Here is a 20,830-nt window from a genome sequence, read left to right on the forward strand (position 1 = left end):
GGCATCCAAGCTGTACAATTCCTTGGATACAGCAGAAGTCAATTGATGATACATGGATACGTACGGCTGAGCCCCTCTGCTGTTCACCTGAAACTATCACAACATTGTTAATTGGCTCTACCACCAATACAAAACAGTTTTTAAAAAATGATACATGAAAACCACAGATGTGCTAGACTAGAGGTTCCCAGGTGTTGCCCTTGGCACTCACTTTGCACTGTGACTCCCCCCCTGTAACAGAGCATCTCCCCAGGACAGACCACTCCATGTCCTCTGCCTGCCTCTTGTCTGTAGAGAAACTTTAGCCAAGGAATACATTTAATCAGAGAAGTGAGAAAACGCAGACACACAAGAAGAGTCGAGCAAGACAAAATAGCAGTAATGAAGCCCTTAAACAAGTCAAGGGCCTTTAGTTTCTCAAGGGATATCGGTAATATTCTGAGCCATACCCTTTGAGGTGTTTTGCAGACCCTAAAACCCCCACGGGGTGAAAGAAGTTAACTGCAGGATGACCAGACAGCAGCGATGACATAAGCTGCTCCAAATTACAAAATTCTGAGAACTGGCCTCAAGCAAACACTGGCAAACTGACCCTGGAATTTTGTACCTAAAGCAATCAAGATGATGTTCCTCAGGCCACGGCACCACCAGCTTCAAGGCGATTGTGGGAATGGACTACTGTTCTGCATATAGCTCCGCCCCCACCTGTGCCTCCCTGAAACTCCCCTTTCAAAGCTCTTGCCCCGATCAACAGCGGGGAGTCGGGTTCTTCTTGAGCAACAAGCAGATAAACCTAAACCCAGTAGTATTCTCACACATACACAGCTATATAAACACAGGGTGTACAATCCTGTGTTCTCTGAAGACACCGACACGGCACACACGGGCTACACTGAGTTTGCCCACTTGAGAGGCCAGGTACGAGGAGATCATTGAGACAGGGCAGTAAGAATAGCGTAAGTGCTGGGACTTCCCTGGGTAAATGACCCAGCGGTTAAGATTCCATGCTTCCATTGCCAGGAGCGAGGGTTCCATCCAACTGGGGAACTAGGACCCTGCAGGCTGTGAGGCACGGCCCCCAAATCCAACCAAACGAACAACAACAAATGAAGAGATATTATCTGAATAATAAAGAAATGAGCTGCCAAGCTATGGAAAGACGTAGAGAACCTGAAATGCATATTCTTAAGTGAAAAAGGCCGCTCTGAGAAGGCTGATTCCCGTGTGTATGTTTCCAGCTCTACGACAATCTGGGAGAGGCAAAGCTATAGAGCCGTAAGAACAGTGGCTGGGGGCTGGGGGAGGCGGGCAGGAACAGGAAAGTTTTTAGGGAGTAAAATCACTCTGTATGATCCTGAGATGGTGGATACAGGTCATCCTACACTTGTCCAAACACAGAGAACGTACAACAGCGAGACTGACCCCGATGCCCGCGACCGATGCCGGATGACGATCACGTATCAGTGCAGGTTCATCAGTTGTAACAAATGTGGGGGATGTTGAGAATGGGGGAGGCTATGCATGGGGCAGGGAGTACATGAGAAATCTCTGTATCTTCAGCTCAATTTTGCTCGAACCTAAAACTGCTCTAAAAAAATAACCTGAAAGAGTAAAAAAATTTAAAAAAAGGTATTTATATGTGTGAACACTTTTCCTCAAACTGCAGAGAACAGTCACAAAACAGTTAAATGCACTCGACTGTACACTTGGCCATGAACTTTTTTCTTTCTTTTTTTTTTCCCAGTCTTTCCAAGCCTCAGATTCTTGTTTCTTTAACATTCTTCAGACTTAAGAAAAAAAAGAAAGAAACCTCCGGGTTTCTCTCTTTCATCGCCCTTGCTGGATCTACTTTCAATTCACTCGTGCGCCCATGAAAAACAGACGACTCATTGTAAACATCTGAGTCATAAATACAGGAGATAACTTTAATAGGATCCAAAATGCAAATCAGAATTTTGTAAGTAAAATTCCAACGTCTACACTTACTCCTACACAGAGATCTTGGAGCCCAGAAAGTCAAAGCAGGACTTTAATATCCCAAACACGGAAGGCTGTCGCTGGGGAGAAAACCGAAGCCAAGTTTGTGTGTGAGTGTATGAAGCCACATTTTATAAATAGTTCAGGGCCCCATAGAAGTGTTCTCGGTAGCAACTGCGGAGCCAGTTGTCCCAGAGAAAACATTTTCATGGGTAATGCTGCGGTCGGCCAGGAATGAGTCACGTGCTCTAAGCTGGCTAAAACAGATGCAATAAACTGATTTCTTTTTGTTAATAGGACACAAACCCAAACTTGCATGTACAAGGCCTAGATGGACTCAAGGTATACAAACAAGATATACAGCCATTCAGGGTTTGAAATTCATACAAATTCTTCTTTGAGGTCCAAGTAGATATAAAATAAAGCTCTTGCAATAATTGAATGTGATGCAGTGCTTCCAACAGATTCCCAAGTCCCCAACAAACAGGGCAGCACAAAATAGTCTTTTAATTTGTTAAAAATATACAGATAAGCCTGTACTTAGAACGATAAAATGAAATGTCTACTGAACACGCCAAGTGCCAGGCATCCGATGTTATTTTTCAAGTTCTGCAGACTATATATGTTACAGTCCTTGAAATAGGGCTGTTGTTTTGAAGATTTTGAAGACTCTGCATATGTAATGGATAACAGTTTGAGACAATTTATATGCCACCATCTGAGCAAAACTGCTAAATATGCATGGCCTTCAATTTTGTCAAGAGAAAGAAAAATACACGCTCATGATTGGGGTGAGTGGCAATTTTTCAAAACCAGAAGTTAGGGTTTAAATTGATAAAAGTCGTACGGCAATGACACAATTTACCGTCACCTTCCAAAATGAAGTTTTATCACCAGGTAGGAAAAGAGGGGATGACATTCATAGTCCTGGCGAGTTACAATGCCCTCCTTCTAGCATCTCACATCTACCCCGATCAATTAACAAAGCATGTTTTGTTCGGAGCATGAATGAGAACAGCTTCCTTCTGTGCATCTTATTAAAACTTGAAAGCTACGGCTTGCTGCCACTAATGATGTTTACTGGGTTCCAACGGCCTCATGTTCAAATCTGACTCACTAGCCATCCACCCAACTCACCATCGCTCATGTTGACATCACAGGATATTCAGCCAGTCTGAAGTTTTCTATCATGAAGGACTTTGTACTGTTATGGAACAAATAAAGGCTCTTTGTAACAACAGCTGGAAACACAACATAAGACCTTTCTTCACATGGCAAGAATTGATAAATAGTTCACGGAGTGAACCAAAGACTTTATTTTTGAAAAGCAGAGAACAAAGTACTATGAAGTATATCTATAGTCATTGCAAAAATAATTACTGGAAGTTTCAAAACGTTAAATGAATAAGCTGAATCAATGGGTTATGACTATAGTTTTCACCCAATATACAGATTTTTGATCAATGTCTAGGCTTTGATTTCTACACAGTATTATTCACATGCATTCCTTGTGCCTATTCATTATCAAAACAGGGACTCTTGAAAGTCCAGCCCGGCTTTGTCTTGATTTCAAAGATGACACAGCAGCGAACTGAGAACTCTAGCTTGCTGCTTCAGTCCTAGGAATCATGTCTTCCGATGTTATACAAACAAACTGTATTTCTGAAAAATAAAATCCAGACTTCAGAGGCCTTTGAAACAGTCGGGTCCCCACGCTTTTCAGCACCATGGTACCCAGACGTGCTCAAACGTGCTTTGTCTTTCCAAACATCCATTAGGAACCCCAAAAGGGCCCAACTTTAATGAGTTCCATTATAGAGGTTTCTAGGAAACACACTAAACCCAAGAAAAGGCAGTGGATGAAATTATCCATTACATTTCCTGTTAAGGCAAAAAAAAAAAAATAAGTGAGTGTGCACTGGCAAATAGGAAGATGATACCAGTCATATGGTTATGGATAATGGTTCTGTAAGTCCCTTCTTTCAAAATTATGCTCAAAGGTGTTTAAGACCAAAAGAAGGTCACAAAAAGTGTTAATATAAAAAACAATCACTCTACCAGAAAAAAGCCCTTCATAGAAAGTGGCTGAGGATCTGGTCCCAAGAAGGCAGATCAGTGATAAGATCCAGCCTTCTATTTCTAGCCTGCGTTTATGACCTCATGGCTATGTGGGTGTGAATAACCCCTGCTTGTACTTAGAGACAAATTAAGAAATTAAAGTGAACTCATGTGCTATTTAAAAGCCTGCAGCTACAGAATCTGAGAGCCAAGCCCTTAGTCTATAAGGTTTTTGTCATCAGAAGTGGAAACAGATGGCTATGGTGGTAGGCACTAAAGGTTGGTTCAGCCGTACTGGGGCCAGAACAGTTTCAAAGTAAGGCAGTCTGGGGCTTCTGATTTGGAGACCACTGAGAGAAAGGCCCACTGAGGCAAGAATAGAAGCCAGCCAGTGGCAAATCACCAGAAGATACTCAGACGGGACAACGATCACAGTAAGATGGAATGACTTGGGGTCACGGTCAGGGGGAGGAGGGAGACAGAAAACCCTGGACCCAGCACTCAAGGAGAATGTCTTTGCATGTCTGTGCACGACTCCGAGCAGTCATTTCTGGGGTTTGGAGGTGTGTGATTTTTGCGATATTTTCCCCCCAAAAGAAGACACGAAGGTGGAGCCCCTGGAGACACGAGACCACCAAGGTAGAGCCTTCACCAGGAGCAGGGGCTGGGTGAAGAGTCGGAGAGGCCTTCCTGCAGCACACGGCTCCCTTCAGGCCTGGCTGAGTCCTACAAACGCTTGTAGGTGCCCAGGAGAGCTTTGCAGTTGGGACAGTGGTGGTCCACGTCCTGCAGGGCGTCCACACAGAAAGGGATGAAGCAGCAGCCTGCGATGCACCTGGAACAAAAGAGGGGATACACACGGCGTGTTACTGTGATCTGGACGGCAGCCGTCAAACAGCACGTGCGTGCGTGCTCAAGCTGTGTCGGGCTCCGCGACCCCACGGACTGTAGCCCACCAGGCTTCTCTGGCCATGGGATTGTCCAGACAAGAGTATTGGAGCGGGTTGCCATGCCCTTCTCCAGGGGATCTTCCTAACTCAGGGATCAAACCCGTGTCTCCTGGGTCCCTTGCATTGGCAGGGGGATTCCTTACCACTGAACCGCCTGGGAAGATATGTCAGAGTCCTAACCCCTGGAACATATGAATGTGGTCTTATTTGGAAAAATGGGTATTTGCAGATGTAATTAAGGATCTCAAGATAGGATCTTCCTTAATCATGTCGGGTGGGCTCCTTAAACTCAAAGACTGGGGTCCTGATAAGAGAAGAAGACACACAGAAATACAGAGAGGTGAGACTTCCCTGGTGGTGCAGTGGATAAGAATCTGCCTACCAATGCAGGGGACACGGGTTCCAACCCTGGTCAGGCGAAGATTCCATATGCCGTGGGGCGACTAAGCCCAAGCGCCTAGAGCCAGTGCTCCGCAAAGAGAAGCCACCACCATGAGAAGTAGCAGCCTTCGCTCACCACAACTAGGGAAAGCCTGTGTGCAGCAACAAAGACCCCATGCAGCCAGAAATAAAATTAACTAATTAGTAAGAAAACTCTATCATACTAAATATTCAAAAGAAGAAAGAAATACAGAGAGAGAGACAAAGCCCATGGAAAGACAGAGGCAGAGACAAGAGAGAGATATAGCCACGGCCCAGAACACCTGGACTTCCAGAAGCTGGAAGAGGCAAGGATAGATTCTGCCCTTAGAGCCTTCCGAAGGAGCGTGGTATCTTGATTTTGGACTTCTGGCTTCCAGAACGCTAAGTCCCTTCAGTCGGGCCCCACTGTATGAGACCCTAAGGACTGTAGCCTACGAGGCTCCTCTGTCCATGGGATTCTCCAGGCAAGAATACTGGAGCAGGTTGCACGCCCTCCTCTAGGGGATCTTCCCAATCCAGGGACTGAACCCATGTCTCTTACATCTCTGGCATTGGCAGGTGGGTTCTTTACCACTAGTGCCACCTGGGAACCTTCCAGAATGGTGAGAGAAAACAATTCCTTTTGTTTGGAGCCATCAGGTTTATGGTAATTTGTTATGGCAGCTCCAACTCTCGCCAAGGCTGTCACAACAGACAGACTGTCCTGGGCGTATTATCAACTCTTCGGTCATTGGGGCATCTTTCAAAGTCTTAGATTGCAATCGGCAGACTTCTCTTACAAAGGGGCAGGGAGAATGTGTTTCAGGCTACACGGGTCTTATTCTGTCACTGAAGCGTGAAAGCGGCCACAATCTGTTCATAAAGGGCGTGACATGTTCCAATAAAACTTACAAGGGGCTGGATTTGGCCCCTGGACTGTAGTTTGCTGACTTCTGTCTTGGAAAACTGATCGTTTTTCCATACAGAGAAGCTGCTTCTCACAGCAGCAACCAAATGAAGTCCCACAAATTATGTCCTTTAACCTACATAAGCCATCATCGGCACACATAGGAAGGACCTCTCAGCAGGAAGGACCTTCCTACAGCCTGAGGTGTAAGAAGAAAGATATTCCGTCTTTGTCTCTGGTTCTTGGCACAGAGCTCCAAGACTGTTGGAATTTCCTGAGTGATGGAGCTGCATCTTCATATTCATAAGCAATCGCTCTCCATCACACCTGAGTGTATGCTACGGAGGGTGTCTGGGGTGGGTCTCTAGACAGGCTCAGGACGGGCTGGTCACCAGAAAGACTAAGTCACTAGAGGCTTACAACTCTCAGCCCCGACCACAGACCTCTGGGGTGGAATAGGGGTTGAGGGGTGAGGGGCTGAGGACTAGGTTATAAAAGCTCTTGAACAACTGTATTTGGAGAGCTTCTGGGTTGGTGGACACATTTATGTCCCAGAAGGTGGCTACATCCCAGCTCCACAGGGACAGAAGCTCTCAGGACCCATCTGGACCTCGCCCTGTTACCCCCTCATCTGGCTGTCCGTTTGTCTCCTGTATAATAAACCGGTAAATGCAAGTCAGACTAGTGCCATTCTGAGTTCTGTGAGCCATTCTAGCGTATTATCAGACCTGAAGAGCAACTAGCAGGATCCCTGACTGGTCTGAAGGACCGGGGATCCAGGACTTTTGACTGGCATCTGAAGTCGGGGGCCAGCTGTGGGAGTGAGCCTTTAAGCTGTGGGGGTCTGTACTGAACTCCAGGTCATTAGTGTCTGAATTGAATGGAATCACTGGACACCCACCTGGTGCTGGAGCATTGGCTGGTGTCAGAAGACACCCCACAGCCTTATACCCAAAGTTGGCCAAAAACACAGTTTAAAAAAAAAAAAAAAAAAATCAGTATTTTACAGGAAGCCACTGGTTTATATAAAGCAGGATCCGGAAGTAACCTGATGAGGAAACAATCTCATGAATGGAATTTCCTATTGCCTAAGCTTACCTGGGTTCACATAAGGGCAGAGATAAGCCTAACCTCTGGCTCCAAGGGTCAATGCACACACACTCACCAAGTTTATCCTCAACAAACCCCGCCACCCCCAAGGGAGGCATTAGCACTCCCAGTTTACAGATGAGGAAACTGGAGCACAGGGAGGTGAAGTCACCTGCCCACAGCCACACAGCAGTGAGAAGCAGGACCTGAGAACACGCTACTGCACATAAGGAAGAAAAAGGAGGAAGGGACACAAAAAGCTGCCTCCATTCGAAAGCCAGGGGCCAATATGGGACAAACTTTTCCATTTTGTCCTTCCCTGATTTCAAAGACAAAGTCAGTTTCAACAGGAACGTCCAAAAGATGATGAACCTCTATGTCGCATTTTCAGTATCCTTTCTTCCCCACTCTATACAAGTCCTCAAGGAAGTCAATTAAGCTCTTAGGGGCTTTGAGCCTCTCTTTGAAATTAGGAAGAGAACTATCACTCCTTCTCTTTTTTAGGTCACAAGCAGAAAATAAGGAAACAGCCAAGCAAGGCTTCTGAAAAGAAACACGCAAAGCCCGCTTCCTTCAAGGAAGAGAACGGAGTGCCTGAGGTTTGCCGAGTGACTCACACAACCAGGAATACGGAAGCTGCCTGCCTTTGTTTGGGGGAAAAAAAAAAATTACGTGGTGCCTCCTCAAATTTCTCCCAGGACAGAAAGTATTATCTCTTTCAACATAATACCCTCGGTTCAGACATAAATATTTACACACTCCCCTTGTGGAGGCAACAGAAAGCTACTGGGGGTCATAAAAGGATAAGAAGTTTTGAAGAGACGACTATAAAGTATTTTAATGTACACATTGTTTAAAGCTTCTCTCCGAATCAAACAAACATTATTACTTAGATCATGAAATTCTAGAAGAAAAAGAAATCCCCAAGGGTATCGTCCTGCACAGATGCACCCGGCTGCCTCGCCTGTCGCGACACGCAGGGAGCGGTCTGAGAACAAATGACAGGTGAGCAGCCTCTAGGCCCTGACAGGATCGAGGGCAGGAGTCCCCAACTGTGCACAATTTCTGGGTTGTAACAACGGGGGCAGGGGAGCTACTGGCATCCAGTGGGGAGAGACCAGAGAGGCGAGCTCAACATTCTACAGGGCACATCCCGTAATGGAGAAGAAATCCTGGAGGAGAGGAATTCGGCAGCGCTCAGGGTGTGAGTGGACCCCAGACTTACCCCAGCAGGCACAGGCTCCCACAGGAGAGCCAGGTGAGGGCGCCTGCATTGTATGACAGCTGCGTCACAATCATCTTGTTGCAGGAAGGACAACACATCTGGACCGGGCGGTCATAAAAGGAGATGGGCTGCTGCACGTAGACGGTCTGCACGGCAACTAATAAGGGGAACAGAACACACAGGCCAATCAGGACACGAGGGAGACTTCCGTTATGTGCGAACCAAGAGGGGCAGGGTCTCGGGGGAGACATCCGTTACGTGTGAACCAAGAGGGGCAGGGTCTCGACAGATACCTGCACATCCGTGTTCAGGGCAGCACTGTTCTCAAGAACCAGGAGGTAGAAGTGACCCAAACGTCCATCCGTGAATGACTGGATGCACAAAATGTGGTCCATTCATTCAGTGGAATATTACTCAGCCTTAAAAAAGGAAGGATGTTCTGACCCATTTTACAACGTGGATGGACCTTGAGGGCATTAGGCTAAGTGAAATAAGCCAGTCACAAAAAGACCAATACGTATGAGTCCACATATAGGAGCCAACCAGAGTAGCCGAATTCACAGAGATAAAAAGAATGGGGACTTCCCTGGCAGTCCAGTGGTTAAGACTTCGCCTTCAATGCAGGGGGTGCAGGTTCCATCCCTGGTCGGGGAGCAAAGATCTCACATGCCTTGAGGCCAAATAATCAAAACATAAAACAGAAGCAATATTGTAACGAATTCAATAAAGGTTTTTTAAATGGTCCACATTTAAAAAAAAAAAGGTGTAATGGTGGGTGCCAGGGCTGGGGGATAAGAGGGATTAGAGCAACCATTTAATAGGTATAGAGTTTGTTTTGTAAAATGTAGAGTTCCAGAGATGTGAGGTGGTAGGGATTGCACAAAAATAGGAACATACTTAATGCCACTGAACCGTGCACTGAAATGCTTCAGGCAATTAATTTTATGTGTATTTTACCAAAACAAATTGGGGACTGGGTTAGGAGGAGAAAGATGACAAGAGAGAACAGTGGCAGACTTCCAGAATTTTCATTTGAGGGGCTCTTGAAACCTCCACACACAAGATTGCAGGGGGGATGTGGGGAGGACTGTTTCTGGGGAGACTTGGCCCAGTTCCACCAGGCTTCAAACTCGACCATCTCTGGACTCAAGTGGGGAGCTAACAGAATGCAGATTCCTGGGCCCGGCCCTCAAGATGGTCTGATTCAGCAGGTCTGGGGCAGGGTCCCCAAACCAATTTTTAAGCTTTTGAGTGGTTCTATGAAGGTGGTCTGCACACGGTAATTTCAGAAACAGTGATGTGATGGGTTTTGGCCTCAATTTTCTTCATCCATAGATTAGTGGTTGCCAGGGGTTAGGAGCAGGGGGGTTGAGGGGGTGACTGCTAACGGGAATGGGGTTTCTTTCTGGGGTGATGGAAACGTTCTGGAATGAGTGCTGACGGTTGCACAGCTCTGTGAATATGCTAAAACCACTGAACTGTATACTTTAAGAGAGTGAACTTTATGATATGGGAATTCTATCTCAATAAAGCTGTTATTGAAAAAATGCAGTAAGAGCCGTCGCTGGGATTAAATGGGACAAAGATGGTAAAGAACCTCATTCCATGCTGGTACACAGTGAATCCTCCGTACACAAGCCTTCATTTCACACGGGCTCCTTAACTAGCTCCAACGTCCAGAGATAAGGCTGGCACTTACCAAGCCAGGGAATACTGACCCAGTTCTTTAAAGTCGGAGGACCATGTTGATACACGCTAGGGATGTGTGACGTCACGCTAAAAAGAGAAAATGACGTGGACAACATCCACAAGCAACAGAAGAGCACCAGAGGTGATGGAAATCACGAAGCCCTCAGGGCTTAGTGTGTTTCTTTTGATTTTTGGCCAAGTTGTTGAAGCTCATAGTTCTGTCAAAGTAACTTCCTTCTGTTCTTTTTTATGTTGTTGAAATGCCACTTCTGTGATCTTTGTGTTAGGGGACATTACCACCCAGAGCTAACCAGACTTACTTCTCCTAGAAAGCCCTATTAATAGAAAGCTCCTGCACACACACCATCCCCGGCAGAGGAACAGTTCAGTTCAGTTGCTCAGTCATGTCTGACTCTCTGCCAACCCATGAATCACAGCACGCCAGGCCTCCTTGTCCATCACCAACTCCTGGAGTTCACCCAAACTCATGTCCATCGAGTCGGTGATGCCATCCAGCCACCTCATCCTCTGTCGTCCCCTTCTCCTCCTGCCCCTAATCCCTCCCAGCATCAGAGTCTTTTCCAATGAGTCAACTCTTCGCATGAGGTGGCCAAAGTATTCGAGTTTCAGCTTCAGCATCAGTCCTTCCAAAGAACACCCAGGACTGATCTCCTTTAGAATGGACTGGTTGGCTCTCCTTGCAGTCCAAGGGACTCTCAAGAGTCTTCTCCAACACCACAGTTCAAAAGCATCAATTCTTCGGCGCTCAGCTTTCTTCACAGTCCAACTTTCACATCCATACATCACCACTGGAAAAACCTTGACTAGACGGACCTTTGTTGGCAGAGGAGCAGTATTAAAGCACAATTTAGCACTAAGGTAAATTTTAATAAGTTTTTTGAGGCTGCAAGAATGAGTTACTTATTGATCAGAGTGGGATCTATAAAATAGTCTAAAGCCTTGTTATCTTCCATTTGGAGTAGTCAAAGTCACTTCAGCATGACTGTTTTTATCTTTTGGCAACACAACATGTGAGATCTTAGTTCCCTGACCAGGAATCAAACCTGAATCCCCTGTACTGGGAGTACAGTGTCTTAACCACTGGACCACCAGCGAAGGCCCCCAAATGACAGTTCATGTTTATCCCAGGATTATTCATAGAGCTTTATTTAACCTTAACAGTCCCCGGTTGTAGGTACTTGATGAGCCCCATTTTACAGATGGGGAAAACTGAGGCACAAGGAGGCTGATGAACCCAGGCAGGCTGATGCCTGGGCCCACTCTCTGAGCTGCTTACACTGAATCAGCAACATACCTGAGTGCATCTGAGCAGCAGGAAGTAACAAAGGGAAAGGTCATGAAGAAAGTCTGGAAGGCACGGGAGTGGCCTGCACTCATGATGAGCTGGGGGTGGGCTGTAGCCTACCCATTGCTCGATGGGCTGCATTCTCTCCCTCTCCTACTCCACCCCTAGCCTCGGGGCAAGGGTTCTCCAGACAAACCTCAGCAGCAAGGGCGAGAGCCTCCCAAATCAAGCTCCCATTCCCACATTTTTCTGGGATAGGTGGTCATCCCCCTGTGATGAACACCAGAGGACTAGCTGATGTCCAACTTGGGAAAGCTCATGAACCATGCCTTATATTATGGAAAAGCCAAAAGCCTCCCTGACATGGAACCCAAGACTAGATGTGAAATTTCAGAACAGGGAAAGCTGGACTGACTGCCTAGACTCGGGCAGAGTCGCTTTGGTGGCTCTCCTTTTAAAAAAAAATTATTTTTATCAATTTGAAAGTGAAAGTGGTAGTCACTCATGTCTGACTATGACCCCATGGATGGAAGCCCACCAGGCTCCTCTGTCCATGGAATTCTCCAGGCAAGAATACTGGAGTGGGTTGCCATTCCCTTCTCCAGGGGATCTTCCCGACCCAGGGATCAAACCTGGGTCTCCTGCATTGCAGGTGGATTCCTATTATTTTCTAGCTGCACCAAGTGGCATGTGGGATCTTAGTTTCCCGACCAGGGATCGAACCTGTGCCCTCTGCAGTAGAAGGGAAGGGGGTCAGCAAGTTGTACGTACGTACTTGCATTGGCATTGGGGACAGGCACTGGCTGGGTGTAGTAGGCAGGTGGGTTCATCCCCTTCCCATCCGGGCCCGTCATGAGCCCCGTGTTCGGCCCAGGCGTGGGTGCTGGAGGTGTGGGGTAGTAACTGTTGACAGCCACCGTCTCTTCATAGGATGGGGGTGCAGTCGGCACCGCGGAGGGCCCAGCGGCCGCCTGGTAGGATCCTGGAACAGACATTTTACCTAAAGCAAAACCAGAAGACACCAGATCAGCAACTCCATGAACATCCCCGCCCCCGTCCAGTCTCTTCATTTCCACCCTCAGTCTTTCATTTTCTTCCTGATAAACAGATGATCAGGAAATGACCAGTATCCAGCCTCGTTCAAAAGCCACAAAAGGAATGACCATCAGCCCTTCCAGACCCAGGAAGGACCACCTTAACAAGAGATTCCCTATGTAAAGCTAAAAGGTAGAGCACTTCCCTGGTGGTTTAGGGGTTAAGACTCTGCACTTCTCCTGCGGGGGGCACGTGTTCGATCCCTGGTCAGGGAACTAAGATCCCACATGCTGACCAAAAAAAAAAAAAAAAAAAATGATTGCCTTGGGTATTGCACATCCTTTGCATTTTCATTTAAATAAATAAATAAAAGGTAGATAATAACAAGAGAAAAATCACCCAAAACTAGAAATTTACCAGGGGAGGGGCTTCCCTGGTGGCTCAGTGGTAAAGAATCTGCCTAAAACAGGAAGATCCCACATGCCTCGGAGCAACAAAGCCGATGCATCACTATTGAGCCTGTACTCTAGACCTTGTGCGCTGCAGCTACTGAAGCCCGCAGGCCCCACAGCCTGCGCTCTGCAACAAGAGAAGCCACTGCAATGAGAAGCCCATGTACCGCGACTAGAGAGTAGCTCACTGCCCCTTCCCTATCGCCACAACTAGAGAAAATCCAGAGCAGCAACGAAGACAAAAGTAAATTAAATTATGGAAAAAAGAGAGAGAGAGAGAAAAAATCCCCAAGGCAAACATCAGCCAAATGTGAGCAGAAGCTTTTTCACACTTGAAACCATCACCTAACCACAATCTTTCACATCTAATGTTTTTTCTTTTGTCGCTTTTTTTCATTAATCGCTGCAACCTTTACTCAGTGTTTCAGGGGACGGAAAAAACAAAGGCCTTCAAAATCCAACTACAAACTATGGCAAAAGGAATACTGAGCAAAACAAGCCAGATGCCAAGAAACGCATACCATGTAATGCTAGATACCTCAAGTCCAGAAAGGAACCCTGGGGCTAGAAGTCAAGAAAGTGATTAATTTGGGAAGGGGAAGTGGAGCCTAGAAGCAGGGGAAGAGGGTTAGTCATGTTCTCTTTCTTCATCTGGGGTGGTTACATAGGAATGTCCACTTTGTGAAAACTAGAGTTGTACAATTCGGAGAAGGCAATGGCAACCCACTCCAGGACTCTTGCCTGGAGAATCCCATGGACGGAGGAGCCTGGTAGGCTGCAGTCCATGGGGTCGCTAAGAGTGGGGCACGACTGAGCGACTTTACTTTCACTTTTCACTTTCATGTATTGGAGAAGGAAATGGCAACCCACTCCAGTGTTCTTGCCTGGAGAATCCCAGGGACGGAGCAGCCCAGTGGGCTGCCGTCTCTGGGGTCGCACAGAGTCGGACACGACTGAAGTGACTTAGCAGCATAGCAGCAGCAGAGTTGTACAATTATGTGCCCTTTTTTTGTATATATGCTAGAGGTTTTTATTTTACTTCTTATCATGCATTCATTAAGTTATTCTGGGGAGTATTTGTAGCTTTTAATATATCTGATTACAATTGATAGCCTAAGTAATAGGAAAAATATTCTTTAATATGGTATGTTGTTGCTGTTGTTTTAGTCACTAAGTCGTGTCCATCTCTTTTGCAACCCCATGGACAGCCTGCCAGGCTCCCCCGTCCCTGGGATTCTCCAGGCAAGAACACTGGAGTGGGCTGCCATTTCCTTCTCCAATATGTTATAGTTTTTTTTTTTAAGTAAACACACAGGCACACACACACCAAGCAGTTCACATTTTGACAAACGAGAATCAGAGCACATATTTCCTTTCGTGAGGGCCAAGAAAAGTCTTTTTTTCCCCGCAGAGCTGATGCCTGCCTAGAATTACATGGCCTGGACCCGGGGCGTGTTCCTGTCTGCGGTCCCATGCTCGGCCGCCCCCGGGGCCGCTGGAGAAGGACACAGTGCTGTCCTTTGTCTGGTTCTGCTTTCCAGCGGGGCAGGGCTAAGGCTGAGTTAGAAGATGCATTCAAACCTGTCTCAGGAGAAACGAGGCCCCGAGCTCTGAGGGCGGTGAGCCACGGGCCGGGGGCTTGGCTGGCCTAGTGCTGCTTCCCACGCACCCTGTCTCTTCTTCTAGAACCCGTGGGAAGCAGAGGCAACCATTCATTCTGCCGCGGGGAAAGGGGGAGACTCCTTCAAGGACACTCTGCTTTTCAGCCCAGCCCGAAAGAAGAGATTTCTCTGGGGGAAGAGATGAAAGGGCTTTCAAAGTGGAAAGAGAGGCATGGGAAAATGAACGTGCAGAAAAATCAATCAGTAAAGCCAGACAGGTGGGGGCTGGGTTCTAGAAAATTTTGAAAGTCCCACGGAGATGTTTGGACTTTATTCTATAAGCCTGGACTGTCTAAGGGAACTTTCTGGAATGGGGGAAATGGTCTCTATCTGGGCTGTCCATTACGGCCGCCAGCAACCACACAAGGCTGGCTGAACACTTGAAATGTGACCGAGGAACAGAATGGCTAAAATTATATTTAAGTGATTTAAATTTAAAATAGAATATGGGGGTGGGGTGGGTGGCGGGGGTGTTCCCTGGAGGCTCGGTGGTAAAGAATCAGCCTGCCAACGCAGGAGAAACAGGTTCGATCCCTGATCTGGGAGGATCCCACATGCCTCGGAGCAAGTAGGCCCGTGGGCCTCAACTGTTGAGCCTGTGCTCTAGAGTCTGGGAGCTGCAGTTACTGAAGCCCTCGTGCCTACAGCCTGTGCTCCACAAGAGAAGCCCGTGCACGCCATGAAGAGTAGCCCTTGCTCGCCACAGCTAGAGAAAGCCTGCACACAGCAACAAAGAGCCAGAACATCCAAAAAACAAACAAACCTTAAAAAAAGAAAATCGAAATAGGATACAGGGAACTCCGTGGCAGTCCAGTAGTTAGGACTCTCTGCACTTTCACTGCTGACGGCCCAGCTTCAATTCCTAGTTGGGGAACTAAGATTCTCAGAAGCTGTGCAGCGAAGTCAGAACAACAACAACAACAAAAGGATACATGATTCATTCATCAGAACACTTTTATGTGAGTCTGGGATGCCTTGGGTATGTGAATCTACTTTTTCAACAGCAAACTGAAGGAACTCTGAATCAAGATCAAACGTTTCTGATAAAATTTTAGCATCCGATTTGGGATGTGATGTAAATGTAAAATACACCCTGGATGTGAAAACATTTAAAAAATGTTAATGGCTGAGCACCGAAGAATTGATGCTTTTGAACTGTGGTGTTGGAGAAGACTCTTGGGAGTCCCTTGGACTGCAAGGAGATCCAACCAGTCCATTCTGAAGGAGATCAGCCCTGGGATTTCTTTGGAAGGAATGATGCTAAAAGCTGAAACTCCAGTACTTTGGCCATCTCATGTGAAGAGTTGACTCACTGGAAAAGACTCTGATGCTGGGAGGGATTGGGGGCAGGAGGAGGAGGGGACGACAGAGGATGGGATGGCTGGATGGCATCACTGACTCGATGGACGTGAGTCTGAGTGAACTCCGGGACTTGGTGATGGACAGGGAGGCCTGGCGTGCTGCGATTCATGGGGTCGCAAAGAGTTGGACACGACTGAGCGACTGAACTGAACTGAATGTGATATATCTCATTCATAATTTTTTTATATGTCTACACATCAAAATGCCTGGAAAATCTATACTATTGCCTGGAAAATCCCATAGACAGAGGAGCCTGGTAGGCTACAGTCCATAGGGTTTCTAAGACTCGGACACGACTGAGCGACTTCACTTCACTTCTCACATCAAAATGATATTTTTAGATAGCCAGAATTAATATGTTGGTAAAGTTCATTTTGGGTTCCCCAGGTGGTAAAGAATCCACCTGCCAAAGCAGGACATGCAAGAGACTTGGGTTTGCTCACTGATCGGGAAGATCCCCTGGAGCAGGAAAGGACAGCCCACTCCAGTATTCTTGCCTGGAAAATCCCATGGACAGAGGACCCTGGTGGGCTACAGTCCATGGGGTCACAAACAGTCGTACACGATTTAGCGTGCATGCTTTTTAAAGTTCATTTCACCTGTTTCTTTTTACTTTTCAAAATATGGTTCTGTTCATGGCTCTCAGTCATGTCCGACTCTTTGCCACCCAGTAGATTGTAGCCCGCCGGGCTCCTCTATCCATGGAATTCTCCAGGCAAGAATACCAGAGTGAGTTGCCATTTCCTTCTCCAGTGGACCTTCCCAACCCAAGGACTGAAGCCAGATCTCCCACACTGCAGGTGGATTCTTAAATGTAGCTACTAAACAATTTTGATGGAGAAGGCAATGGCAACCCACTCCAGTACTCTTGCCTGGAAAATCCCATGGGCGGAGGAGCCTAGTAGGCTGCAGTCCATGGGGTCGCTAGGCATCGGACACGACTGAGCGACTTCACTTTCACTTTTCACTTTCATTCATTGGAGAAGGAAATGGCAACCCACTCCAGTGTTCTTGCCTGGAGAATCCCAGGGAGGGGGAGCCTGGTGGGCTGCCATCCATAGGGTCGCACAGAGTCGGACACGACTGAAGCGACTTAGCAGCAGAAGCAGTAGCAAACAATTTTGAATTGCCTACGTGGCTCTCTTTCTGGTCCTATGGGACAGCGATGGGAGCCAAGGAAGGTTCTAGAAGAAAGGTTCACCCTAAACAGGGCAAAGGAAGCAGAAGGTCTGTAAGAGAAACAAGAAACACAGTTCCGAAGGCCCCTATGTGTGGGTGGGGCTGGGGGTCTACCGTACAGGAGGAGTTAACCCGAAGGACCACAGGACATCTCTGCGAAAACAGGTTTAGGGTTTAAAACCGAAACAGACTGTGAAAAGTGGTTAAAGTTCATAATTGTGTCAATTTCCTCTGGTACCCAGAAACAGAAGAAGTGGGCGGGGAAGCTGGCCACAGACCTCAGCCCCAGGACACGTCTCTACCAGGGTCACCTCCGAAGTCAGCTGCTGTCCCCTCCAGGCTGTCCCCCGCCAGCCGCACCCCGCAGCCCCTATCTGTGGACTGGGCTGGAGGAGACCCAGCTGGGAGAATACAGTCGCCTAGGGCTTCCAGGTACTTTATATCCGTGCTGACCGTCAAGGACTCACTGTCCCTTCCTGTCTCAGGAAAGGCAGCCCCCGGAGCTGCCCGCGCCACTTATTATGAAAAATGAGTCATATTTAAAACACCACAAGGGCAGAAAGCATCTCGGGGGTGGGGGTGGGGGGTCCAGAAAGTCTAAAACAGCACAGTCGGCCACGATTGCAAGCAGAGTGCTTTGTAAGGGGAAAGGCTCCCTGGTGGCTCAAACGATAAAGACTCTGCCTGCGATGCAGGAGACCTGGGTTCAATCCCTGGGTCAGGAAGATCCCCTGGAGAAGGAAATGGCAACCCACTCCAGTATTCTTGCCTGGAAAATTCCATGGACAGAGGAGCCCGGTGGGTTACAGTCTATGGGGCAGCAAAGAGTTGGACATGACTGAGTGATTGCCTCTCTCCTCCGAAAGGGAAGAAACTCAGCCGGGAACTGTGAACTGTGCTGTTGAGGCAGAGCATGCAGGAGGGAGAAAGCTGGGGGGAGGCGGGGTTCTTTCCAAGACATCTCAAGGAAGGAAGGCCCTGGGTTTCTGTTCTGGAAATGAACACCCACCCACCCTTGCCCCCTTTTATTAGCCATCATCAGCTTCCTTGTAGTCACGTCCTATTTTCTGGAACTTTAGGACACTGTCTCTTGGGAACGCGGCTTTTGGATCAAATAGCCACATAAACACGCTCATAATTCTGAAAAGAACAAGAGCCAACAGCCTAGAATGGGTTATGTGTGTGTGTGTGTGTGTGTGTGTGTGTGTGTGTGTTTTTAAGAAAAAAACATAACCAGCTGCTTCAAAAGCTTTCTAAATAAATTCCACAGCCTGCTTTCTTCCCCAAGGCCCCAGGCCAGGAAATGCCACTTCAGTGAATCCCCATTTTTTTTTGCCCCCCTCTCGCTATCCCCCATTTCTTTTTAATTTGATTTCCCCCAAGATCAGGAGGCCCACCGAGCCACCCACTTAACCACCCTTCCAGAATGGGTGGTTGTTCAACTGGCCTCCATCTGCTCCTCCTCTCCCCCACAATGTGAAACGCTTAAGGGCAGACGGACATTCGGACACAGACAGACACATGGGGACACATGCAGACACCCTCCACTGCCACCAGAGAACACTTCATCGCTCCAGAGCACAATTCTGGAAATTCATGTGGGACAAACTGGAAACTACAGGAAAGCAACTCTGAGTTTAACAAAACAGCAAAGCCACAGTTCTGCCACAAAAAAAAGCACAGCCTTGAGAATCCTTTGGTTGCCCCCCGGGTGGCTTGGGTATAGGCCTCTGCAGAACTCAGGTTGCCATAGTTACGGGGAGCTTTGTGGGGGGAATAAAGGAACAAACAAGGGGGTCTCCCTCCTCCCTCCCCAGTTGTTTAACTTTGTTATTAAGCCCCTGAGAGTAGCTTTTCTCGACTGTCCATTTAAAAGGACACATTGAAGGGGACTCTCCACCCACCTTCCACCTGCCCCCACAGGAATCAGGGAAATGTTAAGGGCTGGAGATTTCTCTTCTCACCATCTCAGAATGACTCTTTTATTTAGCTCCTTCCAAATCCAGAGAGAGGCATTTCAAACTCATTTTTTAAACATGGAAAATGTGACTGGGGCTGGCCTCCCGGGCACGCGACCCATGTAGTCCCACGGGACCCTATGGGCACAAGGGCCTGCCAAGCTCAGTTGAATGCGGCCGCCATGCTGAAATTCCAAATACTTCTTGAACCAGGGGCCCTGCCTTTCCACGCTGCACTGGGGCCGAATGTTATGTAGCTGAATGCAACCACTGTGTATAAAAAAGAGGCATTTCTGAGGCACGAAGAGATGCATTCCTGGAGCAAGAAGAACCAGGCCTGACCTTGGAAATTGGCCCGTGACCAGCTGCACCAACCTGGCCCCCATTTTCTCATCCACAAATATGCCTATTGGAAGTCTGGGGTCCCTAACTGAAAACATCCCTTGTTCCAAGTCTCAGTGATTTGCTGGGTGGGTGAAAGTTACTCTCTTAAATGGTCAGGGAGGGTTATACCGCTATTTATTCCTGGGCCTACAGAAATGAGTCTGGGAGTAGCTCATTCATAGAACCCAGTTCAGAGCAGGACTTCCCAACCTTGCTTTCGTTACAGCTGCCTCCGCTCTTTTCCTCTCCCCCTTCCTCAAGGGGAAAAAAAAAAAAATTATATTCAAATTCAATTAATGAATTTGAATATAATTTAATTTCCACCTAACAAGAGAAATTAAATACTAAGAAATAAGACTTGGTTGGGCAGGGTTGAGTTTTGGAGGGCCACACATCACTATGATATCTAAGATTTTTTTTGCCCCCTCTCCCCTCCCCTAAGAACTGATTTTTCCCCATGGGTCCTCACTGAGAACCCACTATTTGGAAAGAGGTGTTAATATTTGAGTATCCCCAATCACCCACATTTATTCATTGAGTCCTTCTGATATGTGACCCCTCTTTTCTTGGTGTCATAAATGCAATTGTCCGAACTCATTCCTTTTACCGACCAAGTCCTAGGGTCCTTGACATCGGCATGTTCTTTTCCAGGCAGGCCCAGCCCTCTTGCAACTTCAATCTCATGAGCCATGAGAAAGGGAGGTAGATGGAGTGAGGGGGGATCAGACTGGGGGACACTGCCTGCTGCTGTACAGGGGCCAAGCAGGGCTGGGCTAGCTGGCGTCCGCTTCCTCCTACACGGGTCACTCCTCTCGTCTTGAATCTGCTGGGTCCTCACCCCAGGAAGAAGGTAAAGGGTGCTCAGGGGTTGCAGATAAGCAGCCTTATTTTGACATCTTTGAATACAGAGGTCCTACTTGGCTGAGCAGTATCTACTACTCATACCCCAACCACCCCAGATTCACAACTGCATTAAGATGAACCGTAACGGTATCTTACTTTACTGCAAGGGGCCCTGTAATTCACACCCTTACCTGCCATCATCCCATCCCCAAAACAGTAAGTCAGGAATGAAAAATTACAATACCATCAACCTGTTTTACAAATGAAAAAAACAGGTAACATACAAGGGAACTCCCATAGTTATCAACTGCTTTCTCAATGGAAACTCTACAGACCAGAAGCGAATGGCATGA

At 47.4% G+C, this 20,830-nt stretch overlaps 1 protein-coding gene across 1 annotated transcript in view; it reads right to left on the reverse strand.

Annotated features, from left to right (window-relative positions):
• Positions 1-3,406: 3,406 nt before the first annotated feature.
• The window catches only part of LITAF (lipopolysaccharide induced TNF factor), a 36,130-nt gene continuing 18,706 nt past the window's right edge, over positions 3,407-20,830 (reverse strand). Inside the window, 3 exon segments of the mRNA NM_001046252.2 lie at positions 3,407-4,870; positions 8,609-8,765; positions 12,379-12,603. Of these exon segments, the coding sequence (NP_001039717.1) occupies positions 4,762-4,870; positions 8,609-8,765; positions 12,379-12,598 (486 nt within the window). The 5' untranslated portion in view covers positions 12,599-12,603 and the 3' untranslated portion in view covers positions 3,407-4,761.

Source organism: Bos taurus, chromosome 25 (genome assembly GCF_002263795.3).
Source record: "Bos taurus isolate L1 Dominette 01449 registration number 42190680 breed Hereford chromosome 25, ARS-UCD2.0, whole genome shotgun sequence".
In the NCBI taxonomy this organism is placed as follows: domain Eukaryota; kingdom Metazoa; phylum Chordata; class Mammalia; order Artiodactyla; family Bovidae; genus Bos; species Bos taurus.